General features: G+C 61.1%; 2 protein-coding genes across 5 annotated transcripts in view; both read right to left on the bottom strand.

The window, feature by feature from the left end:
* Positions 1-8,995: 8,995 nt before the first annotated feature.
* Positions 8,996-12,801, bottom strand: SUPT4H1 (SPT4 homolog, DSIF elongation factor subunit). Its single transcript, XM_075440111.1, has 5 exons — positions 12,683-12,801; positions 11,705-11,811; positions 11,534-11,589; positions 10,837-10,890; positions 8,996-9,401 (listed from the first exon to the last, which is right to left on the bottom strand). The coding sequence occupies exons 1-5, from the start codon at positions 12,749-12,751 to the stop codon at positions 9,334-9,336; spliced, it is 354 nt and encodes a 117-aa protein (XP_075296226.1). The 5' UTR covers positions 12,752-12,801; the 3' UTR covers positions 8,996-9,333.
* A 390-nt stretch (positions 12,802-13,191) lies between these two features.
* The window catches only part of RNF43 (ring finger protein 43), a 68,031-nt gene continuing 54,936 nt past the window's right edge, over positions 13,192-26,286 (bottom strand). For 2 of the 4 annotated variants that reach the window (XM_075440284.1, XM_075440283.1), the window contains exons 7-9: positions 26,056-26,158; positions 24,080-25,603; positions 13,192-16,334 (exon numbers count right to left, since the gene is read on the bottom strand). In XM_075440284.1, coding sequence (XP_075296399.1) covers positions 16,291-16,334; positions 24,080-25,603; positions 26,056-26,158 — 1,671 coding nt within the window. In that variant the 3' untranslated portion in view covers positions 13,192-16,290. The remainder of the gene's footprint in view (positions 16,335-24,079; positions 25,604-26,055; positions 26,159-26,286) is intronic. The other 2 variants (XR_012765919.1, XR_012765918.1) reach the window with 2 other exon arrangements.

The following is a 26,286-nucleotide window of genomic DNA, read 5'->3' on the forward strand; positions in this document are numbered from 1 at the left end:
CGATGGTTTTCACGCGGCTCTGCAAAAGGCGCTTTTTTAGGCCAACGCGATGCACTCTCTACGTTGATAATCTGGACGGAAACGTAAAAAAAAAAACAACCAACCTACTGGTGAGTTTTGCAGAAGGCAGGGGAAGAGCAAAATCAAAAATAACAGCGCAGCAGCACAGCCAGAAGTGATTTGGCTTGAGCAGCACGTGCGCTGAGGGCAGCGGGGAGAAGGGGCTTTGGCAGAGCGGGAATGGGTCGGGAAACTCTTTCCAAGCCGAGGTTGAACTGCTCAAAGAGTTTCACTGGAAAAAAAAAATCCCCAAAAAACCCCAAAATGGCTGGAGCAAGCCCATCTGCCTGTGCCTCCGGCCCCCCGAGCGCTGCCCTGTCTCCCACTCCCCACCAGCCCCGTGCCCATCTCCATCCCTTCTGGTCACCGCCCTGGGGACATCGTGCTCCCCGCGCCAGGGAGAAATCCCACGGGGAAATCTGAGCGTCCGTGGGTGCCGTCTCCGCAGGGTCCGTCCGGCAGCCGCCCGCCGCGGCTCTGACCCCGGAGAGCATCTCTCTGCCTCGCCGGAGGCGTGCGGGGAGCGGCTCCTCGCCGGCAGCCGAGGCCACCACGTGCGCGGCTGGTCCCATGCGGAGCTGGGTGAGGTCTCTGGAGCACCCCGAATCACCCCTCCTGGGGTCACCTGAATGGTGTGGACATCATTTTGGGTGTGCGAGGGGGTTGTTCCCGACCCAGAGACAGCACCCAGCCACCTCAGTGCCACGGGGTGGTCCCCAGCATCGGTGGGTGCCATGACCAGGTGGGTCGAAGCTGCACGGGGTACGGGCAACCACGCTCTCACGGCAGAGCTGGGGAAGCTCTTTTGGGGCAGCCGGAGGGAGCTTCAGGGCCAGAGGTGCTGCTGTGGGGCTGGCTCCAGGGTTGAGGCCACGTTTCTCGCAGCGTGCCTTGCTCCCACGACAGCCGGCCCCTGCGAAACACCGAGGGCTGGGGGTGGGGGGGAGAAGCCAGACCCTCACCAGAAAAGGTCCGTTTAAGGCTGACCAAGCGAGAGGAAGATGTGTTTTCCTGAAGGAGGCAGCTGGGAGAGAGCGTGCCGGAGGGCGAGATGTCAGGGGGAGGGCGAAGCACGTGGCTGGCGCCGGGGAGCTGAGCCCTCCCAAAATGGGGCTCCCCGGCCGTGCCCGGGGGCCGGTGTGCCGGGGAGCCGGGCGGGAGGCTGCGGGCGCCTTCCCGGCAGGGAAGTGGGGGGGAGGCGATGCTTCCCCTTTCGCGGCCGGGGGGGACACGACATTTTGGGTGTCCCGAGCTGGTTCCCTCCTGCCAGCAGCAGCCGCCCGCTGCCTCTGCAGAAAGGAGGAAATCAGCAGATCTGGTTCCTCGGGCTCAGATGGTCTGAAAGTCTCCAACTGATAATGAACTCACCACAGCCCCCAGCCTTTGGTTAATTTTACCGACCGGCTAACGAGGCTGCGGGAATTTCTGGCCCTGGCTCCGGATCGCTGGTCCTCCTCCGCTCAGCACACCCGGTGAAAATAGCTCCCGAAGGGCTGAGAGGCTTTGGGGGGGCTGGGGGAGGCTGAAACGGCTGCGTTTGCTCCCCCGGGGACCCAACGTCCCCAGCGCTCCCAAAGCCCCTCGCCACACGGTGCCCACCAGCTCGGCGTCACCCCGGGGCTCGCCAGCGGACCCCCGGGTGCTGGGTGCTGTGCCGCTGGGGTGCAGCTCCCTGCGCCAAACTGTCCCCACCGCTCCCCCAGCTCTGCTCTCCCCTGCCCTCCCCTCGGGGCACCCGGACACAGGTCGGACCCCCGCAGCACCCCTGCGCACCCTCTGTGCCACCCAGTTCTCGCTCGGCACCAAGAGGGGATCACCGACACCGGCCCCCAGACCCACGCTCCCCGCTGCCTGGCGGCACACGGGCTGTTGCTTTTCCAGTAACTCTCCCAGTATCGGCGAGCGCCGGGGAGCGGGAGCCGGGGGCTCGGGGGGCAGCGGCGCCGCCGGCCCCGGCCCACGGGCAGGGGGAAGGGCGCTTGTCGGGCCGCGCAGCCCGGGCGCTGTGAAAGCGCTGATATTTCTTATCGCGCCTTGCAGCAACTTCCCCTCCTCGCCTGCGGTCGAGGCGCTCGCTGCATGCAGGGGAAGTGCGGCCAGGCCGGCTGCCTTCGGCCCCGCGCCGACTTTAAAGGAGACGAACTCCTACCGGCGCCCCGGCCCGCGTCTGTGCCGGGGGCAGGGGGCTGCCTGCTGCCCGGCCATGCCCACGCGGCTCCCACCCATCCGTCCGTCCATCCGTCCGTCCATCCATCCATCCATGCATCCATCCATCCATCCCTGCACCAGCCTGAGAGCTGTGCTGGAAGAGGAGGAGGAGGAAGGGTCTCATCTGAGCCCCCTCTGCTGCCCTGGGGCCAGTGGGAAAAGGGGTCTGCTAGCCACTGGGTCCACAGCCCCCGTGTAGTGTCTCGTGGCCGTCGTTGTGCCAGACCCCAGCAGACCCACAGTGCCTCAGTTGTGTCACTGTTAACACTGAAGCCTAATGACTGCGTTCCCAACACAAGCCACCATCTCACTTCTGAGAAAAACAGACAGAGGCGCAGGGGTGGGCACAGCTTGCTCTGCACGAGCACGAGGGGTGTCCTCAAAAAAGACCCCTGGAACAGAGGGCTCCGACCTGGCGAAGCTCCTGGAGAGCGCGGGGAGGGCTGCTGCTGCGCCAGAAAAATCAAGGGTGCCAAAACCAGCTCCTGAGAGCTGTTCGGATGGGCAGAGCATCGATCGCCGCCGTCCCGCCGGGCACAACGGGGCACGGGGAAGAACCGCAGGACCTGCAGCACGGCCCCGCTCCCCCCGAGCACCCACTTCTGCCGTGCCCACCGGGCTGGGCTCGGGGCGAGAACCATTGCGGTGAGACCCATCAGGGCGAGACCCGTGGGGCTGAGCCACGTTTCACCACCGGGCACCGGTGCCCAGCAGGGTGCGGGGGTTGGCTCCCCGTGTGCCCCCCGCCTGACCCCCCCACCCGCACCCCCTTCCCCGTCCCCCCGGGAAGCACCGCGGCCGGCGCGGCCGGGCTGGGAGCGGGGCCGTTAAAAGTGAGTCAATTAGAAACTGCCGGGTGAAACAGGCGGCGAGCGGGAGGCAAATGAGAGCGCGAAGGGAAACCTCAAAAAGCCGAAGTGACGCGCCGGGGCGGGCGCGGGGGCACACGTGGGCCCACACGGGCGCCTCGCTTTGCCCATATATAGACAAATCGCGGCCCGTCTGCGCCAATGGCGGGCGCGGGGCCGTTGGGCTGGCGCCGGCGGGGCACAACGCGCCCCATCATTTTCCATGTCACCTGCTGCAACCGGCCACGCAGGTGGGGGAAGGGGAGGCCACGGGGCGGGGGGCCCCGCAGCCCCGGAGAGGCCCCCCCCATGGCACCCGGTGCTGCGCCGTGGCAGCACAGATGGGTGACTCCTCTTTTCCTACCTTAATCCAAGCGTTGTGCAATTTCCTGGGGTGCTCAGTGCTGGGATGAAGGATGCTCTGGGATGGAGCCTGGCAGCGACACGGGGAAGGAGGGACCAGAGCCCCCGTGCTGGTCCGTGGACCTCCCGGGACAGGACGGGCTCAGGAGACGCAGGGCTGAGCTCTGCGGTGCCAGTCCCTCCTTCGCCAGCGGTCCCTGGGCCCCCCGGGACACAGTGTGGGAAAAGCTGAGCCTATCCGAGGGTCTGGAGACCCCAGGGAGGGGGGGGCACAGGCACCCAGGGCTGCTGGGAAGCGTCTCCCCAAAGCTCGCATGGATGGGACCTCTCCGGAGCGGGCTGGGCCAGGTGATGCTGGGCCAGCAGTGTCAGATCCTCCGGCCTGGCTGGGGGGGCCAGATCCTGCGGCCATCAGGGCGTGCTGACACCCTGCCCTGTGCCACCTGCCCGGGCTGGCTGGGGACCCACCGGCGGAGGGGCGATGTCCTCGTCTCCTGCATGCCCCAGGGCTCTGCGTGGGCGCTCAGCAGCTCCTCCGCGACTGCCCATGCCGGGGGACCATTCCCATGGGGGGACGAAGCCCCTTCCAGCCCAGCACGTGCTTTGGGCAGAGCCTGGGTGCTGCACGCCTGGCCAGGAGTACAAAGGACAAGTGCCAGCAGGAGGTCCAGGGGAGTTGGGGATGGGGTAGATACTGTCAGGTCCCTAAATCCGTCCTCTGACTTCAGCTGTGGTCTCACTTCATCATTTTCCCCAGGGAAAGGTGCCCTCAGCACACCCAGAGACCTTCGCCGTCGGGGTGAGACCTCACTCTGCCCCACCAGCCCTTGTCATCTCCCCTTCTTGCGATGCCGAGCTGCAGGAGCAGACCGGGGCGGTGAGAGGTCTCAGCCCAGAGGAGGTCTGGGACCCTCCACCAGCTTCTTGTGTTCTTGTAACCCCACCCCCCCAGCCACCAGAACCCCAACTCTGCCAGCAGACCAGTGGGTTTAGAGGGGTCCACCACGAAGCATCTGATGGCCTCTTTGCGGACAGCACCGGGCACGCGAGGGGTGGCAGCACCTTCTTTTGCAGGCCCTTCTTCAGGAACCAACAGCCCACCAGCCTGCCTCCTCCTTCCACTGCGATCCCTGAGGGGCAAACGCCCAGAGGACCCCATCAGAGCAGAGCCCCTCAGCAGGGAACCTGTCCCAGCTCCTCACCCACCCGCTTCCATCACCAGCGCAGCAGGAACCCCTCGGGACGGTGCACGTGGCGGCCGTGCCTGCTTTCTGCCGCGCTTCGAAAGCTCTCGTAGCCGCCTACGCCTCCGAAACCCGCAGCCGTCCCCCCCGCAGCCCGCCCAGCAGCGAGCCCCCTCCTCTCCCCGCCACAGCAGACACGCTCGGGCGCTCCGGCGGCTTCTGACGCAGAGGTGACGGGCAGGATGAGGCCCCGTTAACGGAGCGCGCGGCGGCTCCGCTGTCCTCGCTCCAGCAGTGTCACCTGGCCCTGGGCAGGCAGCGCGGGGCACCTGGGGGACAACCCCGGCCGTCTTCCCCGCACCTCCACCCTGGCAAGGTCTCCTCAGCCAGTGGCCAAGGAAAACTGTTTCAATCCCAGGTTTGTTTTGAGTTTTTTCCCCACAGCTGCTGCCAGCACGGGTTGCTGAGCCCCGACTGCCATCCCCGCAGCCCTGCCTGGACCAGGGACGGCTGAGAGGCACCTGGGGACACCCGAGCCCGCGCTGGCGGGCAGCGAGGCAGCAAGCGAAAGCGGATTTAGGGCGAAGCGATCCTGACGCCGCTGCAGCCGGCCCCGGGCAGCACCTCTGCCCCCGACCTTCGCACCAGCACAGAGGTGACGACGGGTGATGACGCCACGGCGTGCACAGAGCAGCCACGGGAGCAAAACCGGGGCGGGGGGGTGGTCACCCCACCTCACCCACAGCCCCCCTCAGCCAAAGCGCTCCGACACGCGTCCCCCTTCGTCCGAGGCCCAGCCGACCCGAGACACAAGACCGCGGCCGACACGAGCGGCTCTGGTCCCCGGGCGGCGGGGAGCGCGTGGGCAGGTCCCCGTCCCCGCGGCGGCACACGGAGGGGCCCCCGCGCAGGTGGGGACCTCTCGGCCGGGCATTTCCCGTGCGCTCTGCGGTTTCGGAAAGTCGCTTTTCTCGCCCCCGGGAGAGCCGGGGTATCGGTTCTCAAAACCCGCACGAAGAAATCCACCGGCTCGTGCTTCCTGGCTGCGCTGCTGGGGGCTGCCCCGGCCCCCCCTGCCCGGGGGCTGCCAGGCTGCTTCCCACGGCTGCTCCCCACGCCAAACCGGCGGGATTTCGAGGCCCGGCTGAAATATTTGAGCGTCATTTGGTGCAGGGGGAGGAGCCATCTTGAACTGACTCAGATCGACAGCTCCCTGCCCGGTTGACGCGTTCTCTCCCGATCACAGCCTGGGCCGCCGCACATTTTTTCCTCCGATTTCTTCAGCCTCAGAGCTCCCTGCCCTACATTTCTCAGCGAATAAAACTCCGCATCCGTTTGCTTTTCGCTGCTACGAAACCCCAGCAGCTCCAGCGCCGGAGCCTAACCCAAACGCTCGTTTCGGGTGCTTCGCCGTCCGACGCTCCGCTCCGGCGGCGCGGGAGCAATGAATCACTTGGGTGGCGCGGGCTGGGAGATGCGGGGCGCGTGTGGGTGAGCCGGCGGGGAGGAGGCTCGCCACGCCAGCCCGATCAGAGGCCCCGGGTTCCTGGAAGCGCCGCGAGCTGCTGCAGGCAGAGGTGCAGCTCCCTCTGAAAGACCCCCGGCGTTCAGCCCGTTCGCCTCGCTGTTCTGGCTCCGTTGCGCTTGCGCTGCGGCTTCTGCCGGTCTTAGCTCTCCATAACCTGGTGCGGTTGCACTTCCTAGCCAGGGTGAGGTCCGTGGGGGGTTTAAAGCCCCCTCACCTTCCCCAAGAGGCCCAGTGACAACGCACGCCGCTCCTTGGGGACAATGTCCTAAGCAACGCTCCCGGTGCTGGGCAGCGACTGGGTCACTGCAGGACCGCAGCTTCCCAGGGGACGATGTGAAGCACCATGCTCCCGGACCCACACCCGGAGCCGGCCCAGCGAGCCCACCCTGCCCAGAGCTCTCCTGTCACCTCCTCTGTGCCGTGGGGCCGGGGGACAAGGTGGCCGGGGACTGGGGAAAGGGTCCTGATGCGCTTCCAGCTTCGGAGCAGCTCCAGCCCGGCCATCGCTGGAGCCAGGCAAGGGGGGACACAACCTGGGAAACTGGTAGGGAGCAGACGGGGCTGTGAGATCCAGGGGGAGATGGCGATGTGCCTCAGGTCTGAGGGCAGCCCCACGCCAGCCCCACCAGGCTCCAGCCCCACCAGGCTCCAGCACCACTCCGCAAAGCCCTGCTGCCACCCCGTGGCACCCCAAGTGTGAGGCCACAAGGGCTGGGCACGGCCAGTGTGGCTGTCCCCTGGGGTCCCCACCGTCCTTCCGACCTGCCTAGAGCCAAACCTGGCTCCCCAGACCCACCTCCCCCCGGCTGGAGGAAGAGCTGCCCAGCTCATCCTCCCCAGCCCCTGTCAGCCTGAACCTTGCCAGCCTCACAGGGCTGCCCAGGCTGCAGCTTTGCCGGACCATTCTGCAGGGGAGGAACGCACACCAGGGAGATCCCAGCTCAGCCCATGCCTCTCCCAGCATGGCCAGTATGAAACCACCCTCTGGGGCTTGGAGGTCCATGCCCAGAAGGCCTAAACCTGAGCGCCCCGTGGAGCCAAGCACTGGGCTGCCGGGACAGCCACACCTCTTGCCCGCAGACCTGACCCAAGGTCCATCTCCTGCCCGGTCTCTGCGATCAAATGAGCCTGGAGGATGACGATCAGGTAACTGAAGCTCTTTGGACGTTCACTAGGGATGGGCGAAAGCCACTGTCAGCTCCCTCCTCCGCCCAAGGACGTGAACCAGCTGCTCCATCTCCCCAAGAGGAGGGTCTAACCCCCAGGCCAGGGGCTGCAGCGCTCTCAGCTCTTCCCACAAAAGGCGATCTGCGCCGGGGGGGTGTCTGCGGGAGCCCCGAGCCCACCACCAACTTAGAATCATAGAAAGTGTTGGGTTGGAAGGGACCCCTAGAGGTCATCTAGTCCAACCCCCCCGCAGCGAGCAGGGACACCGCTAACCAGATCAGGGTGCTCAGAGCCCTGTCCAACCTGGTCTGGAATGTTTCCAGGGATGGGGCCTCCACCACCTCTCTGGGCAACCCGTGCCAGTGTTTCACCACCCTCGTTGTAAAGAATTTCTTCCTTATATCCAGCCTAAACCTACCCTGTTTTAGTTTAAAACCATTACCCCTCGTCCTGTCACTGCTGTCTCTGCTAAAAAGATTGTCCCCATCTTTCCTATAGGCTCCCTTTAAGTACTGAAAGGCTGCCATCAGGTCTCCCCGCAGCCTTCTCTTCTCCAGGCTGAACAAGCCCAGCTCTCCCAGCCTGTCCTCACAGGAGAGGTGCTCCAGCCCTCGGATCATTTTTGTAGCCCTCCTTTGGACCCGGTCCAACAGTTCCATGTCCTTCTTGTGCTGAGGGCTCCAGAGCTGAACGCAGGACTCCAGGTGAGGTCTCACCAGAGCAGAGGGGCAACTTGACTCGGTCCTGGTGCGCACCGAGCAAATACTCTTGACTTCAGCGTCACGTCTGCAAGTCCCCGAGAGAAATGCGTTGAAGACGTCTTTCCCCGCAGCGTTCCAGCTCGACTAAGGCCGCAGCCCCCGCGCAGCCCCCCTGTGCTGACTGCCGTCTGCTCCCAACGCCGCAGCAGGCCGTGCTCTGGCTGACCTGCAGCGCTCGGGACGCTTCTTCAGGGCCAGCTCGACGAACCGGAGCGGGACGGAGAGCACGTCGCCGCGCGCTCCCGACGGCATCGCTGCCCAACAGCGACGCGCTCCCTTCGCCACAGCCGCTTTCGTCCCGGATCAAACGCAGTTTTCGGGCTCTACTGGTTTTCCACTGTTTGTCTACAGAAAACAAAAATTGGGCTTTCCAGCTACGGGAAAAAAAATATAAATGCTTATCTCACAGGGCTACTGACCTAGGACTCTGCCCTCAGACGAGGCACCTTTGTGACTGGTGGCCAAATTAAGTGAGAGCCATCAGCTCACCTCGCTCAGCCCGCTCTGGGGGCCAGCAACGCCCGACCGAAGGTCCTTGGAGCCCAGACCTGCAGCCCTCACAGGACCCCAGGGCAGGCCCAGGGCACCGTGACCTCCAGATGGCTACCTCCACACGGAACACTTCACACCACCTTACCTACTCCACGCAGCCCCCAGACGTAAGCCACAACATCTGCTTGCCTACAGCGAAGGACGCCTCAAATGCAGCCGGGGCAGGACCGCCCTTTCGAGACAGGGATTTGGCACACGGAGGGATGACGTGTCGTAGGCTCCGGATGGTTGGGCAGGCTGGGGGCCGCGCGTGGAACCCCTCACCACGCCGCCCGCTCCCCGCAGCGGGTGAAACTCGTGACTGAGCACGAGGGACTCGGCTCTGCCCGGGCAGCACGTTTTATTGAAATATTTACACAGCTATCCCTCATCCCAGCCCTCCTCTTTTCCACACCGACTATAAAAACGCTTGTGTGCCGCCACCGGACACCGCTGTGCCAGGCCCTGCCGAGGCTCACAGCAATGCCTGCGGTCTGCGCGGGCAGGCCGCGGCACCGCACGCTCCGGAGGTCTGAGCGAGGGGAGCCGAGCCAGCAGGCTCCCTCCGAGTCCACGCTCACCTCCCACACGCTGAAGCTAAAAGGTTTCGGAGCTGCGCACCACGTGCCCGCCGCCTCTCCCAGCGCAGCACCGGGGAGTCCTCCAGGCAGCGCGGGAGCCCCTTAGGTTTTTATGGCTGTGTCTCGGGACTTGTAAGCCACGCCACGGCTCTTCAGCTCTCGGACGATCCCTGCAGCAAGGAGACAAACACAGTTCAGTATTCCTCAGGGGTGAGGAGCCCTGAAAAAAAAAGGTTGCTCTGTCCCGTAGCCTTCACTGCAGAGATCAAGAACTGGATAATCATCGTCTTCCACTCTTCCAACAGAACTGTTAAGAGTGTTCCCTCTTCTAGCTGAAATGCCTAGACAGAGCTCCCAAACATCAACTCATGTTCTGCCTTGGGAAAGAACTAGGTAGAGATTTTATTTACGTTATTTTCTACAGGAAAATGTTTTAGTATTATGACTGTACTGAACAGGTCAAGCTCTTAAGGGTAGTTCTTAAATCCTTCATCACTTTTGTGACCCGCCTGCACATCCCACGTTCTCAGTAACCCTCAAGAACTGCACTGGCAGCAGAGCACCATGGGGTTCAGCATGGCTCTGGCCGGTGCCACGCCACACCACGGGACAGCCCACGCGTGCAGCCTCCCAGTTACCGCACTCCCCAGCCCTCCCGCTCCTCCCCGCGACACGAGGACGGCCTGAGCGAGGCCCAGGACAGCATCTCCCACCTGCACTCCCTCCGCCTGCTGCCCCGCGCTCCCTGCCCTGAGCTCCGCTGAGCTCACGCCATCATCTGCTGCACTCCGGTAGCTTCGGACGCAGCCGGAGCTGTGCCAGCGGGCCTGGGCATCAAGCCTTGCGACGATCCAGCTCCTTCCCAACGCAGATGGCGGAGCTCAGGTCAGAAAGCCGGAGCCTGGCATTCCAGACACAGCACAGCTTTGACGCTGGGGCTACGGGAGTGCAGCAGCCCTGGGAAGGGGCGCAGCGCAGGGGTCCGCTCCGGGGCTACGTACAGGGCAGGGGCTCTCAGCTGGCCAGACGATGCAGTTTCTGCATTGCAGAGATCAGGCCAGCCCTCTACACCTTCCCCTCCACTTCTAAACGCAGAAACCCCACCGTAACGTAAGCCCTCAGTGCAGCAGGGCGATGGAGAGGGGTATCTGCCGTAACAGCACCCCAACCTGCAGAGCTCTTCTCCATGGACAAGCCTTCGTGTTTCCCTGCAGCTGAATGGTTTGAAACACGCCCACTTTCTGGAGTCACCCTTTAATCACAGTTTAGCCCTCCGACAGCCTGCCAGGTATCACAGGTTTTTAGTCAGCACCACCTGCAACATCAGCTTCTGGCTGGCACGGAGCTGAACAACCGCAGGTGGAAAACCTGTCTGCAGCGCCCAAATCCGCCCTCCCGCTCTGCATCGCCTTCCTGCAGCCTCCTCGCTACGGCGCGGGCTCTGCTCACAACGCACGGCGTGCGCTGAACCCCCCCAGTCCTGGTTTCAGTGCACAGGTACAGCGCAACACACCGTCCCATCTGCCACCTCCGAGACGGCAACAGCCCCGGCACCCCACGTGCAGAACAACCCCCCGGCAGCCCCACGCCAGCCCGCAGCGTTACCTTGGGGCAGGCGCCCGGTCACTGACACTGCGTAGACGCCCGGCTTGAAGTTACCTGGGGGAAAGAATCACAGAATCACAGCATGGTCGGGGCTGGCAGGGCCCTCTGTGGGTCACCCAGCCCAACCCCCTGCCCAAGCAGGGTCACCCAGAGCAGGCTGCACAACACTGTGTCCAGGCAGGGCTGGAATATCTCCAGAGAAGGAGACTCCACAGCCTCCCTGGGCAGCCTGGGCCAGGGCTCCGTCACCCTCAGAGGGAAGAAGTTCTTCCTCGGGTTCAGCTGGAGCTTCCTCTGCTCCAGTTTGTGCCCGTTGCCCCTTGTCCTGTCGCTGGGCACCACTGGAAAGAGTCTGGCCCCATCCCCCTGACCCCCACCCTGCAGATATTTATGGGCATTTCTAAGGTCCCCTCTCAGCCTTCTCTTCTCCAGGCTGAACAAGCCCAGCTCCCTCAGCGTCTCCTCGTAGGAGAGATGCTCCAGTCCCCTCATCATCCTCGCAGCCCTCTGCTGGACTCTCTCCAGACCCCGAGTTACCCCACGTGGCAGCATCCGGGTGTGCAAACACCCCTGGCAGCCTCCGCCGGCGCAGAACCCCCCCCTCGCAGCCCGAGCAGCAACGCCCAGTGCCCCAGAGAAGGGTTTGCTGGAGCAGAGGGATCTCCGGCTCCCAAACCAGCTGGGAAAATCCACTCACTGATTCGCTGCCACTTGGAGACCCAGCTGTCCTCCGGGCTCATCATGGCGATGATCCTGCGAGAGGGACAGGCGTGAGGGGATGCTTCCAGTGCCGGTGACACCGCGGGGCCACCCTGGCGTCCCGAGGCAGCCGGGGGAAGGCGGCCGGCCGGGCCCGGGCCCCACTCACCCGTCGAAGGAGGAGCTGGTGCAGTCGTAGACCATCTCCCGGTTGCCCTTCATCTGCAGGTAGGCATCGCAGTTGTCGCAGCCGTCGTACTCGAACTGGTCGATGGTCTGCGGGGGACAGAGGTGTCAGCGCGGGGGATGGAGGGGGATGGGAGAGCTGGGCAGGGCCGGCGGGAGCCAGGGAGGCCTGCGCCGGGGGAAGGGATGGAGCCGCGGTGGGGGAAGCGCCCAGAGGCTGAGGGAGGCCCGGGCCGGGGGGCAAGCGCGGGGAGAAGGGCCCAGGCCGGGAAGAGAAGGCCGGAGCTGGGGCAGGAGGGCCGGGGCTGGGGCAGGGGGAAGGCCCGGGGCAGGAGGGCCGGGGCCGGGAGGGGAAGGCCCGGGGCAGGAGGGCCTGGACCGCGGCGGGAAGGGAAGGCCCGGGGCAGGGGGAAGGCCCGGGGCCGGAGGACCGGGGCAGGGGAAGGCCCGGGACCGGAGGGCCGGGGCCGGAGGAAGGCCCGGGGCAGGAGGGCCGGGGCCGGAGGAAGGCCCGGGGCAGGAGGGCCGGGGCCGGAGGAAGGCCCGGGGCAGGAGGCCCGGGGCCGGGCGGGGGAAGGCCGCGGCGGGAGGCCCGGGGCCGGGCGGGGGAAGGCCGCGGCGGGAGGCCCGGGGCCGGGCGGGGGAAGGCCGCGGCGGGAGGCCCGGGGCCGGGCGGGGGAAGGCCGCGGCGGGAGGACCGGGGCCGGGCGGGGGAAGGCCGCGGCGGGAGGACCGGGGCCGGGCGGGGGAAGGCCGCGGCGGGAGGACCGGGGCCGGGCGAGGGAAGGCCGCGGCGGGAGGACCGGGGCCGGGCGGGGGAAGGCCGCGGCGGGAGGCCCGGGGCCGGGCGGGGGAAGGCCGCGGCGGGAGGCCCGGGGCCGGGCGGGGGAAGGCCGCGGCGGGAGGCCCGGGGCCGGGTTCGGAGCCCGGGGTCCGGTGGCGGTCCCGGGGCCGGTCGCACCTTGACGAGGGAGCAGAGGAGGCAGGCGCGGAGGTGCCGCAGGTCCTTGGGCACGGTCTCCAGCGCCATCCCGCCGCCGCCCGCGCTGCCGCCGCGCAGGCGCAGAGCGGGGCCGGGCCGGGCCGCGGGGGCGGGGCGGGAGGGGGGGGGGGACAGGCCGCGCTCCAATCACGGCGGGGCCGGCCCTGGGCGGGGCCGGCCCTGGGCGGGGCCGGCCCTGGGCGGGGCCGGCCCTGGGCGGGGCCGGCCCTGGGCGGGGCCGGCCCTGGGCGGGGCCGGCCCTGGGCGGGGCCGGCCCTGGGCGGGGCCGGCCCGGGCGGATCCCGATCCCGATCCCGGCCCCGACCCCGATCCCGGCCCCGACCCCGGCCCCGCCGTTTATTGCCGGGGCTGGGGGGGGTGGGGGCCTGAGGCCCCGCAGCCCCCTGGTTCGGTGCAGCAAACAAAATCAGGCGAGCAGACGGGGGTAGGTGGATAAATATATTAGTAAATAAATATATTTCTGAGCACATCAGCATATTCACACATCTTTTGTTTGTATCGGACATAAATACACAGTTTTGCATATATATAAAACGTATTCTTCCTTTTCTTTGGGGGGGGTCATAATTTACTCCCGAGCCCCGAGAGCCAGGCGAAAACAACCAAAATCAACCAAAATAAAACCCGACCACGACGAAACCAAACCTATATTCACATTTTGAAAGGGTCTGAAGGTTGCGAAAGGGAGAGCAGAGGCTCTGTGCAGCGAGGGGGGGGGTCCAGCCAGCCCAGGGGCAGAGGGGTCCCTGGGGACGCGCGGGGGCTCGGTTCGGGACGGAGGGAGCTCGGGCTGCTCCGGCTTCCATCGGCTCTCAGCCAGGACTCGGGGCGCAGCGAAGGAAAACGAGCTCCGCTTCGTTGTGGGGAGGCTGAAGAAATTCGGCGACGGAGCCCCGCGGTACCAAGCGCTCCAAAGCGTCGCCCAGCAGCGAGAGGGGCTGGAGCGGAGAGGAGCCATTCCTCGTTTTCTCAGATATCGCTTCTCCCCTTCCAGGCACCCAAGCATGGCGGTCCCTCTACCAAAGAGGATCTTCAAACCCGCCTTCCCGGAGAGGCCCTCCCTGTCCTCCCGCCCGAGGACCCACCGGGGCAGACCTGCGCGCTCACGCAGCGCGACGGGCCCCGGCATCTGGGGTGGCCGTGTTCTAGATGAAAAAGGAGCAGCAGCATAACATCAGGAACGAAAACCACTTCGAAGCCGGCATTGCCCTGCGCAGCCTGGTAATACTGCAGTAGGGAGTGGAAGGGGTGCGTTGGTGCCGACCACTTTCTCCAAGAAGCTTGGGGCTCGCCGCAGTTTCGGAGCCCTCCTTTTTTTAAGGAGGGAAAGAGAGGAGGAGTTTTAGACCTCAAACGAGATGCTCACTCCTCTGAGGCAGTGAAATGCAGCCCCGGAGGCTCTCAGCCTGCTTGACTCCTCAAGAAACCCGTGGGAGCACCCCGACTTCACGGCCCTCCCTCTGTAAAGCCCTCTGAGCCCTCCAGGCTGGTGAGCAACGTAGGGCGCTGGTTGAGACAAGCCAGAGACCAACAAGAAGTTGGACAGGGGGAATCCAGACCTGCTCCTGGGGTTTTTTTCCTCTACTTGAAGACTGACTTCCCTGTAAGGGAGAAAACATCTGAGCTTGGGTCTTCTGCTTGCTCTGTAGGACAAGCAAGAAGAGCCTGGGAAGGTCAAAACCTAATTCTGCTGGGTTCTCTGATGAAAGAAATTCAGCTCTTCTCTAGACTGACAGGGCCTGCAGCGGCTCGGTCACAGGAGACAAGAAATGAACGCTAGCAAGGGAATAATGTTTTGTTTGAAACGGTGCTATTGGCTGACTTTTAATACCATCGCTTGAACGTCAGTGCCTGATTAGCAGCTGGGACAAAGATGCCTTTTTCAAAGATTCAGGGCAGCAAACCTCATAAAAAGCTTTCCTCATGGATGAAGGAAGGCGGAGGCAGGATTATCCCGAACTGGGACTAGCTAAGCAGTGCTCTCTCTTGAACTGGAGGAGAAGCTGCTGCTTCAAAGGAAGACACAGAGACCTTGCAGAGCACTGAGCAGCTGGGGGAAGGCTGTCCCTCCACTGGGTTTCAGACTGTCAGGAGTTGCCTTCAGCTCCAGTGTTGTATCCTCACCGATGCTTCATCAGCACTGACTCCGGGAACACCTGGTGCCACACAAATGTGACTTCACGTGGGAATCCGGCTCATTCTTTGGCCTGAATGATCATTTAGGGCAATGAAGTCGACAGTCTAATTCCCTGCTGTGTGAAAACTGTTTGGGTTCTACACCTTTTGAATTTGGCAGGTTTTATTTTACTTGAATGTCCCCAGATGATGAGATGTAGGAAATAAGAACTAGTGACATTCCAAAAAAGCCCTCACAAATGGGAAGGGAAAAAAAAAGTAATAAACTGAGAGCCTAGCAATATCTTAAGTTTTCTCTCTCCATCATTGAAATGTTAGAAAAGACAGAGGGTTATTCTGAAGAATTCCCTCGCAGGATCACTTCAGGTGTCTCATAAATATGAAGCTAGGGCTGGGTGATGGATGGGGCTCTGCTCTGCATTTATTATGGATGCTTTCGCTGGGAATTTTTGCTGTGGCTCGGGGCAAGGAGGGAGGAAGGAGGGAAGCAGGAGCCACGTGAACTCAAGGCTTTGCCATGACTGCTGTGACAGGGGCATCTCAGGTTTGAAATATGCTCAGCAAGTGAGTTGCTCTTACAGGGCTGGCCGTCACACCCATTCTGAGGGCAGGTGGAGGAGCTGGAGGATGAGTGGGACTTGTTCACGCTGCCAGATGAGAGGGTGGATTCTTTGCAACGGGAAGAGTCTGAGCCAGCTCCTTCCCAGAAATGCTGACATTGCCCCTGGGTCTTCACCTCTCCTGCTGCTGGCAAAGCGCAGCGAAGGGCCGAGATGGCGTCGGCTGAGGGACAACGAGGCGATCGAAAGCGGTGAGAGCTGCTGGTTTCCAGTGAAGTCGGAAGAAGCACCTTGCAGGGCAGACCTGTGAGTGGCGAGATGGAGAACAGCTTGTTCCTGTGTCTGAAATAAGAGTGGAAAAGTTAAATGAAGAAGTCTGGCTTTTGACCTAAGTGAGGAAATGAAGTCAGGAGCTACCAGGCCACAGAAAGTCATTTCTGCAGCTTTTGGTCTCGAAGGCTTGTTTATTTTTGAAGTGTTTAGCAAAACCTTCTGTGGCATGAACATGCCAAAATAGCAGCTTGCACTCACTCCGCGAGCTCTCCAGCTGGTGACGGGTCCCTGAGCGAGCCAGCCCACGCAGGCAGACGCCGCAGGATGGAGACGGGCTGCCTGCGCCTTCAGAGGAGAAGGGCGCCCGGAGAACACGGCTCTGTGTTTGGGTGACCATCGCAGCGTGGGACCGTGGGAAGAGACCACGAGTGTCACATTGCTCATTTGCAGTCTGCGTCTTGGCGTGGGCCAGGCAGGTCGGGGCTGGCTGTTACGCGTTGCCTGTGCAGAGAGCAAGATGAGAGCTCCTCTGCGGCTGGTGTGCTGAACATCTTTGTCCACTCCAGCTCTCGAGTAAGCAGACAGGCCAGTGTTTCATTAAACTGAGTGTTCATGGACATCCTGGGCCTCCTCTTCAGATCCTGCATTCAAAGAGAAGGAGACAGAACAGTGTCAGCTACAACTGGCTGAACGTCCCCAGACCCTGCGGCTGCCAGGGCCTCGACCCTGAAGTACAGAGAGCAGATGCTACAGAATCACAGAATCACAGAATAGTAGGGGTTGGAAGGGACCTCTGTGGGTCATCTAGTCCAACCCCCCTGCCCAAGCAGGGTCACCCAGAGCAGGCTGCACAGGACTTTGTCCAGGCAGGTCTGGAATATCTCCAGAGAAGGAGACTCCACAACCTCCCTGGGCAGCCTGGGCCAGGGCTCCATCACCCTCAGAGAGAAGAAGTTCTTCCTCATGTTCAGATGGAACTTCCTGTGCCTCAGTTTGTGCCCATTGCCCCTTGTCCTGTCGCTGGGCACCACTGAAAAGAGCTTGGCCCCATCCTCCTGACACCCACCCTTCAGATATTTGTAGGCATTTTTAAGGTCCCCTCGCAGCCTTCTCTTCTTCAGGCTGAACAAGCCCAGTTCCCTCAACCTCTCCTCGTAGGGGAGATGTTCCAGTCCCCTCCTCATCCTCGTAGCCCTCCGCTGGACTCTCTCCAGTAGCTCTTCGTCTTTCTTGAACTGGGGAGCCCAGAACTGGACACAGTACTCTAGATGAGGCCTCACCAGGGCAGTGTAGAGGGGAAGGAGAACCTCCCTCGTCCTGCTGGCCACACTCTTCTTGATGCACCCCAGGATCCCATTGGCTTTCTTGGCAGCCAGGGCACACTGCTGGCTCATGGTCACCCTGTCGTCCACCAGGACACAGACACTACAGTGAAAGCCACCATGTTTCTCCCAGTATTTTTGGAGGGACTTTTCTGGCCACCTCCCCACAGTTTATTTCTCTAAGTCAAAGGACAATAAAACACAAAGATAAGACGTCATGCTACTCTTGTAATATTTCAGAAGACAGAGGCTAAGGGCATGGTGCACCCCAGCATTCACATCGCTACTAGATATTTGCTTTTGAGGCCTTTTCATGTTTGCTCTTTGAGGAAAATATGCGCAGTCTTTTTAAAAATTATTAGCCACAGAAACTAACACCGATTCATATTCACACAGCAGCACCTTCCAGGGACAGGGGACAACAGCAGCAGAGACTCCGGACAACGGAAGCAGGCTGCAAGGGAGGTCTGCGTGCAAGAAGGGGACAGCACCCGCGTTTCGCGGTGTTCAGGAGGCTGCACAAATTGCTTCTGAGCCAAACTCCCATGCCCAGCCGGCAAGGCCTGCAGCTCGTGCTCGTCTCCAGCCCCTTCCGCCTCGTGAATTACTGACAGGCAGCGCTGAGCAGTTTAATCCGAAACACTGAGCATCAGGGCTGCCTGGAAATGGCGCAGCCGGCGTTCCCGCTTCAGATGGTCCCTTTCTCTCTCGGTGGCTGAGCGCTGAGGCACACGCCACGCTCCCTTTCCCAGCCGTCTCTCAAGCCTGCCCAGAGCTCTCACGCAGAGCATGGCCCAGTAAAGGCATACGTGCGTGATTTTTCACATTTCCCTTTTCCTGAATGTTCCTGAGATCAAAAGGAAACAAATGCCCGTGTAGATATTCATAGAGAGCAATTCAAAACAACTTTTCAAAACAGTCACAGCAAATTCTTGGTTGTTATAAATCACCAGCTGTAGGAACAGGACCTCTGAAAATTAAATATACGGGAAGAAAACAAACAAATGAGATTCTGCTTTGAAGATGTAGCTCGTCAACGTGGGAAAAATTAATGCACAGTCACAGTGTTACACATATACATATGTGTGCAGGCATGGCCAAAGTACCAGAGGACAGAGCTGGAGTGCACCTGGCGTTTATGATCTGTGCCACTGGTACATTGAACAAGCCATTGCCAACTGCTTCCCACGTCCACCAGCCTCCCTGCAACGCACAAGAGGCTGCACAGCTTGGACCACGCTGGGGTCACTCCGATGCCCCCAGTCTCAAACGGCATTATTAAAATATTTTCTGAAAACCGCGCCTGTGCAAGTGTCCTTGGTACACAAACAGAAAGGAAGGGTAAAAATAGGGTCTTGAACTGGGAGAGGTGGTGGAGCTCCAGCTGCTGAACTGGCCGTCGAGACCCACGCAGGGCAGTGACCTGAAGGAGCACACCGTGGCGATACAACAGAAATCCCGGTCTTTGGGTATTATTAGGTTTTAACGGTGGTCTTTATCTGCCCTCTGATGCCTTCCCCCTCTCCAGTAAAGATCGCAGACGTGCTGTGAAAGGGAATGGCTAAAGATGAGCAGGAGGTGGAGGGAAGGGGGAGCTGACAGCGTGCTGCAGGTGAGGTTTCCCGGAGAGAGAAATCCAGAGATTTCATCAGCCTGTGCTGGGAGTAACCCAGCTGTTCTGGGACGAGACCCGTGCGTGCTGGGGGGGTGGGAAGCCATCTAGCTCTAATTCCCTGGCTTCCCTTAAAAGGATCCATTCAGCATTGCTTGAGGATTGATCCTTCAGCGAAACAACTCCCAGGCACAGTCTCCCAGGCAGGAGAGGCAGGGATGTATCTTGATGCAAACCCCACCAAGAAAAGATGGTGGAGGTGCTCAGGGAAGCGGCATCAACTCCAAGACCACACGCCGGCGTCTCCGGAGTCCCCAGCAGTGCCTGGCGATGGCTGCAGGCAGCGCTGCTCCCTGTGACACCAGTGACATTTCTCCGTGGGCTGTGGACCAGGACCGAGCGTCCGCGTGCAGCTGGGTGAGGTGGAGGGTGCTGCGTCCCACGGGAGCACCGCCAGCTTCTGGAAACCCTGGTTTAGGGACTTCCTGAGCCAGAGAGGGCATTTGCATCTCTGCATTTGATAGCTCTTGATCTAGGCCCTCGAACCCGTTTTAATTCTGGCACCTACATCCTCTGGGCAATGAGCACCAGTTTCTCTGCGCGCTGTGTGTTACCTTACTGGGTGTTCTAAAGCTGCTGGTTCCCATTTGATGCCACCACTTCACTGCAAGCACCAGCGAGTCCCTCTTATCTGCCTTCTCCCCTGCTCTCCTGATTTCATATCCTCTCTCTCATAACCCCTCCTAATCATCTTTTTCCCACATGAAAGTCTCTGTACTCTTTCTCAGAGCAACCTCCTCGTTGTGGGTGTACTCAATGCCTTTCTGCGCTTCTCCCAAGTCTGCTGCACCCTTTCTTGAGACATGGTGATCAGTGGCAGACAGAATCACAAAATCACAGAACCCCAGCATGGTCAGGGCTGGCAGGGCCCTCTGGGGGTCACCCAGCCCAACCCCCTGCCCAAGCAGGGTCACCCACAGCAGGCTGCACAGCACCGCGGCCAGACGCTAGCTCTGACAGCACCACAGACTTGTGCAGCTGCGTAACGGCACTTTCTGCTTGTCCCAGATTTGTTCCCAGCTAGCTCCTCACAATAATTTGATTTTTCCTTAGAAGCGGTTCTGCTCGTGTGTGGTGTTTTGTGCTACCTACACGGGATTCCATCCTGCACTCTGGTGCCCCATAGCTCAGCAGCGGGAGATGCTTCTGTAACGCTTTGTAACCAGTTTTAAAGCTGGCAGTCCTGCAGGATTTTTGTCTTTTATAAACTTTGCTGTCTCCCCTCCTTGTGCGGGATATTTATGAGCTTGCTGAAAGGTGCAGGGAGTTGGAGAACTCCACTTTCCTCCTTCTCTAAGTCACTTCCCTCCATTAAGACTGATTTGCACCTTGTCTCCTATTTTTTAGCGAGTTATTTACCTACCAGAGCACCTTCCCTTTTATCCTTTGAGAGCTTCATTCCCCTGAGAGATCTGCGAAGCTTTATCGCTCTCTACAGAAGCTGCGTTGCCTCCTCCCCTGGTTTCCACATTTAGCCAGGTGCCTACAAGTCAGACCCTGGATTTGAATTTTTAACAGTTTGCTTGGCAGGAAAGTCAGGCCCATCGGTGTGTGGCTTCAGCCACTTTAAGCTGCTGTTGCCCTCAGCTCTTCCCTCGGGCTCTGGCCACGGGTAACAGATTGCAGCCCACGTTCGGGACATGGCAGTTCTGTGCCGGAGCCCCTGCCCGACGCCCGGGTGAGTGCTCTGCAGCCCTGGCACTCTGTCACCACGCGCTCCACCGACGCGCGTCGGCAGCGCTCCGCCTGACGCTCTGATTCACGAGGGATCCTCTGCCCCGCGCGCTGAACGGAGCCGTGCCGGGATGAGCACCTCCTCCAGCACTTCCACCCCGAGCCCCAACGCAGGAAATGCCGTTTGCTGTGCTGCGCGGCGACAGCCCGTGAGCATCCCTCTTAGACCCGCGTCACTGCCTGGGCTGCAGAGCCTCCGCCAGCCTTCCTCCTCCTGCTGGGGTTGGAAACGTTGGCATTAACAGCCTCCCTCCTTCCCACGAGCTGTTCGTAGAAACCTCTCCCGGCCTGCCTCGCCGTGGCTCTGCGCTTGGCTTCGCATCCAAACCCTTTTCCGATTTCTCTGTCCAGCCACACCTTCGCCCGGGAAGAACGGCTTCTGCCTTCTAATTGCGGTCTCTGCTCTGCTGCTTGGCTGCCCTTTGCTGGGGCTTTAAGGGATCCCCGTGCCCAAAAGCATCCCATTCTTTTGACTGCTGCTTTTAGTGTTACTTGAAGAAGATTCTCACGTATATGTAGGCTCCTCTTTCACAGCCTGGGCTAACGCAGTGTATTCTAACCCAGACACCGTACTCCTCCTGCTCAGGTGCAGCTGAGGATTTTTGTGTTGCTTGTCACTGGGCTTCACACTCTCCTTCACGCACAGCGTCCCTCCCATGCCACCAGAAGAGACACTCTCTTCTCCTCTCTGTAATTTCACCTGGGAATTACAGGGCCCCACTGCTGTGGTTTTTGTTTTTTTTTTTTTTTTTCAAACCGGTTTTCTGAAAAGTTTATGTCAAAACTTTAATTTAAAGCCGAGCGTTCTAATTCATCCACTTATATTTTTAGCCTTACAACATTTATCTAGAGGCATAGGTCTCCTTGTCTATTTTTTGTGTCCTGCTCACACAGGACTGTCTACTGAGATTGCTCTTTGCTCTTTTTACTTGTTCTCTACCGACTGATGTCCAATCTCTTTCTAAGATAAAGAACGGATGTGACTGTAACCCAGAGGTTGTGCTATGTCAGCCAACATGTTTTCAGCTTGATGGCTTTTCTGCACAAGACCTGCACGAGCTCCCGCTCTCTTCAACTGTCCTCAGTTCCTAATAAAGTTAAATCCTTCCTTTCTATGTATTTTCTCATTCTCACAAAGAGACCCTGACTCTCTGGCTGGTCCTGAAAGCACCTGCAGAAGCTTCTGCAGACAAACAGACACAGAGTCACACGGCTTTCAAACACTTTGGTCCTTCTCGCTCCTGGAGGGGAGGCAAGAGGGGACAAATTAACACCTGGAACACCATTAACACCTGGAAGCTAACACATCACCCCCTGAAAATCAAGCTGACAGCTAACCGGCTTGCTCAGCTGAGGGGGGGAACAAGAACGGTGCAACCTTGCTCCCTACTCAACCATCAACTGCAGCTCATTCCCTTGTCCCTCAAGACACAATAGTTAAAAAATATATTCTAACCATTTGACTTGGAATAAGCAACCTATTTCACAGAATCACAGAATGGTCGGGGTTGGCAGGGACCTCTGTGGGTCACCCAGTCCAACCCCCTGCCGAAGCAGGGTCACCCAGAGCAGGCTGCACAATCATCTCTTCTTTGTATTTTTCGCTTTTAATGCAGCACAGAACTACTCCTGGATGCTTGGGGATGGTTGTGTGCTTGTCTAATATTACAGTTTGTGTTGATGCTTTTTATTGTAATGGCTCTGCGCTCCTTGAAAAGGTCTGATGATGAGAAAAATACAGAAAGCTACCACCTGGAACATGATAAACGGAGATTTAGCTCCATTCATTTAGCGTGGATCAGGCTACTTTCTATTACCTCAGAACCAGACCATTTTACATTTGGAATAAGTTCTCCCCTACCGCGGCACTAACTTTATTAGCAGTTTCTTCTACACATTTCACCAGGCTCCTGGTGTGGCACTGCGTGCTGGCAGAACTGTGAGCTCAATGCAACCAAGAACGCGTTCGTTCACACTTTGCAGGCTTTGGCCAGCTTCATTCATCCTCCTTTTTAGCTCTAGCCATAGTATTTTTCCAATGTTCATTTCAAATCGGCAGCCCGCTCTGGGTGACCCTGCTTCGGCAGGGGGGGTTGGACTAGATGATGCTCAGAGGTCCCTTCCAACCCCGAACATTCTGTGATTCTGTGATTCTGTGAAAGGCTGTGTGTGCTGGCAAAGCACGCTGGTGCTGGGTGGGTGTCAAGAGAGCCTTCCCCCATCCCGCTGTCAGGAGCTGGGCACAGACCTGGGCCGCTGGGACCATCGGCAAAGGGACAGAGGTGTGGTGGCACGGACCCCTGCAACGCCCTGCACACTGCGGCCCCCCGCGTTCGGAGCCCCGGCTCCTGCTCTGGAGGCTTGGGGGGGGTCCTCCCAGTTCCATTCTGAGATGGGAGCTCAGCTCCCGAGCAGCCTGTCCCGGTGCCAGGAGGGGTCTCTGCGTGGGGAGGTGCCCTGCTGCGATCCTGGGAGGGCTGCGTCCTGCCAATATCTCTGCCCACTGCCTCCGACTCGGGGGACACCAGCGCTGGGAGCCACCTGCAAGCCAGAGAGACCTCTCTGCGCTGCCGCCTCCGTACCTCTCCGAACCGCAGCATCCCTCCCGCATCACCTCTCTGCGCTGTCAGGCACTTCTGTGCCTGGGAAAAAAAATAAATAAACCTGTTCCTGGGAGTCTGGGAGCCCGGAGCGCCGCAGGCAGCCAGCACCTCTCCCCCTTCCCCGCTGCCTCCCCGGCAGGAGCCTGGGTGCGGCGTAGGGCTGGACGGACGAGCACGGGGAGGAAGTTATTACCTCCGCGGCACAATGGGCACGGTGAGTCACGGGTTTAAGGCCAGCATTTTAACAGAAATTAGGTAGCTAGATCTGGATTTGGTACCTAAATCAAAACGATTTGCCCGAGGAGCTGCGATGAGTCAGCGGCGGGGCGAGGAAGGGAGCCAGGCTCTGCTGGGAGCCAGCACCTGCCCATGCCGACTCGCCGGCTGCTGCATGCGGAGGAGCCTGAGAGCAGGACCGGGGAGCTAAACTCGGCTAGGTTCCTTCAAACAGCCTCGTCTCAAACACATTTTCCCTCTCTCGGCGAGAGATGCACAGCAGTTGGGCAAAGGGCCAAACTTTAATTACATCTGATTTCCAAAAGACACTGAAAAGCAACTCCCACGCAACAGAGGCAGGTGAGAAATGAGGGATGTGCAAATCCATAAACTCATTCAGTCTGTTCCCCTACCACCACCGGCCACGCACGCTTCCTTCCTTAATGATTCCGGTTAACTGGGACTGGCTAAAACAACCGCAGCCCAATAAGCCTTAACGATAACGACTGTGCCAGTGAGACATCCAGACGGATGTCAGGACACTGAGAAATGCGGTGTCCCCCCCCTTCCTTTGGAAGATATTCCAGCTGCTAGAGATGCTCGGTTAAAAACAGCCACCTCATTTCTCATTTGTATTATTTTAGGATGAGACCGCAGGGTTTGGTGCTAACGGTTCAGGCCGTCACCTCCGCACAGGTGAGCTCTGAAACGCTCCTGTTGTCGGTGGTCCTGCAGGACAACCCACCGTGAAGGTACCAGGTCCACCAGAGCCAGAGCACCTTCCGCAGCCCACCCTCCGCCGCCCGCTTGCCGCAAAGAGAGGCGAACGCCAGACTTACCCCGGCCGCCCCGCTGAGACGGGCAGTGAAGACTCAGACTGTGCCTGGGGGTGCCCGGCCCCGAGAAATCGGCAGGGACCGTGCGGTCTCCCTCCCGTCCCGACAACCCCTCCTCCTGCTTCCTCAGCTCCGAGCCGGACTGCGGCACGAAACACTTCCAGAGCGGCCGAGAGCCCGAGGTGGAGGACAGGGGAGCGCTGGGGATGAGGGGCTGGGCTTCGGGCGAGCAGCGGTAGCCAGCGGGATGGCCGTGGGGAAGGTGAGCGTCGCCGGCTTTGGGCGAGGCCGAGTCCTCGGGCAGGAGAGCGGGGTTGGGCTCCAAGGGACACTTTCTTTTCCTTCGGTGATGACGGCTCTGGGAGCTGTGTCTCGGGGGCGGTGGGACAGGGGATGTGCCAGCTGCTCCCGGTTGCCTGCTGGCATCTATGCTGAAGTCCAACCTGTCTGGAGAAGCGGAGGGGGTACGAGGGGGCTCCCGGCTTTGCTGGGGACAGGCTGGCTGTCCCGCCGGAGCTGCCTCCTGTAGCACAGCGCTGCTTTCCAGAGCCTGCTGACAGTGGTGGCTTTTCTCGGTCCTCTTTGGCGTCTGAGCACTGTGAAAGCCAACCTTGGTCCCAGAGTAGCGGGATCTGCGCTGCCCGGGCCCCTGGCCGGCCCGCCCGGGCGGGCAGTCTGCGTCCCTTCTGTAGTGATGGTGCTGGTGGTGGTGGTAGTGGATGTGGCTGAGCACCTGGGGCTTGGCCGGAGCAGCACCCCCAGGCACCATCAGGTCCAAGGACCTGGACCGCGTCTCCCTCGGTGGCCGCGGCTGCTCCTGGCCGTTGTCCGCCGCGGGCCCCTCCGAGCTGCAGTACACGAAGGGGTCGTAGTCGCTGCTGAGGGAGCTGCGGAAAGTGGAGCAGCTGCCGTGGATGCCCTGCAGACTGACATCCGTGCAGTTCAACATGGAGTCGCTGGAGGAACCGTGGCAGGGCCCCGAGCTGGAGTCGCTGCCCGGCCCGTCGGCCAGGTACCCGCTGTGCTCCGTCAGGTAGCTCTCCCCGGAGCCGCTGCTGTTGTGCTGGTGCCCGCGGCCGACCCCTCGGCGCAGGGCGGGCGCCCGGTGCTGCTTCTGCGCCAGGGCTGCCCGGAGCCCCAGGCAGGGGGGCTGGGGCTGGAGAGAACAGGTCCTGTGGGGCGGCAGCGTCTGCCCGCACGCCGAGGGGCTGGGGTGCTGCTGGCCCCGCAGACCCACGGCTAGGGGGGACGGGTGGCCGCAGGCGGGCAGGGAGGGGGCTGCCCTGTAGGGCACGTAGTGGATGGTGCCAAAATCCAGCTGGGAGAGCTCCGGAGAGTGGAAGAAGGGATTGCCGTGGGCTGGCTCCGGGGGGAAGCTCCGGAGGTTCCTCTGAGGATACGGGTGTGGGAGGTGGTAAAGGGCATGTCCCGGGTGCTGGCGGAAAAGGTGGAGTCGCCGTCCGGGCTCCATGTCCCGAGGGGCCAGCCTGGAGCCAGCGGCCGTGGGCTGCTCCACCGCGTCTCTGGCTGTGGAGAGAGAAGGGAGCGTCCAGCACACGTCCCACAGCCCCAGCGAGCCTCCACTGCCCTCCCGCTGCAGTCCCACGTCCCACCCGTGTCCTGCAGCCCCTCGCTGCCACCACCAAACCCGCTCGATGGTCCCGCACACCCAGCAACCTCCCCGCCGCCCCGACCCTCGGGTCCCACCTCCCTTCTCCGCAGGTCCCAGGAGTGGCAACCTCACCTCCTGGTGCAGGTCCCAGGCTAAGCCCATCACCTTGCTGTGCACCGTGGGGGTGTGGGGGCTCACAGGGACCCCTCTCCATGCACACACCGCCCCATACACACCACACGTACGGAGAGACATGCTCCTGCCAACACATCGACTGCACACATCACCCAAGGGCACAGGGACCTCCTGGGCACAACCCCTGCACCCAACCTGTCCCTGGCCAGGGAACGCCATGCCGGAGCCCTACCAAGGATGTTGAACATGCAAAGTGGACACGTGTGGTGTTGCTGGAGCCAGGGGTCAACGCATTCCCGGTGAAACTCGTGGGAGCACGAGATGATGCGCAGTTCCTAGAGAGAGGTGGGGAGAGGAGGAGGAAGGTGAGCAAGGAGAACCACGTCACGAGACCTGGATGCAGAGAGGGGGCTCTCTTGATGGAAGCGAGCCTTGTAGGATGGGAAGATGTCTCACGGTGAGC

Source organism: Opisthocomus hoazin, chromosome 20, assembly GCF_030867145.1.
Source record: "Opisthocomus hoazin isolate bOpiHoa1 chromosome 20, bOpiHoa1.hap1, whole genome shotgun sequence".
Taxonomy (NCBI): Eukaryota; Metazoa; Chordata; class Aves; order Opisthocomiformes; family Opisthocomidae; genus Opisthocomus; species Opisthocomus hoazin.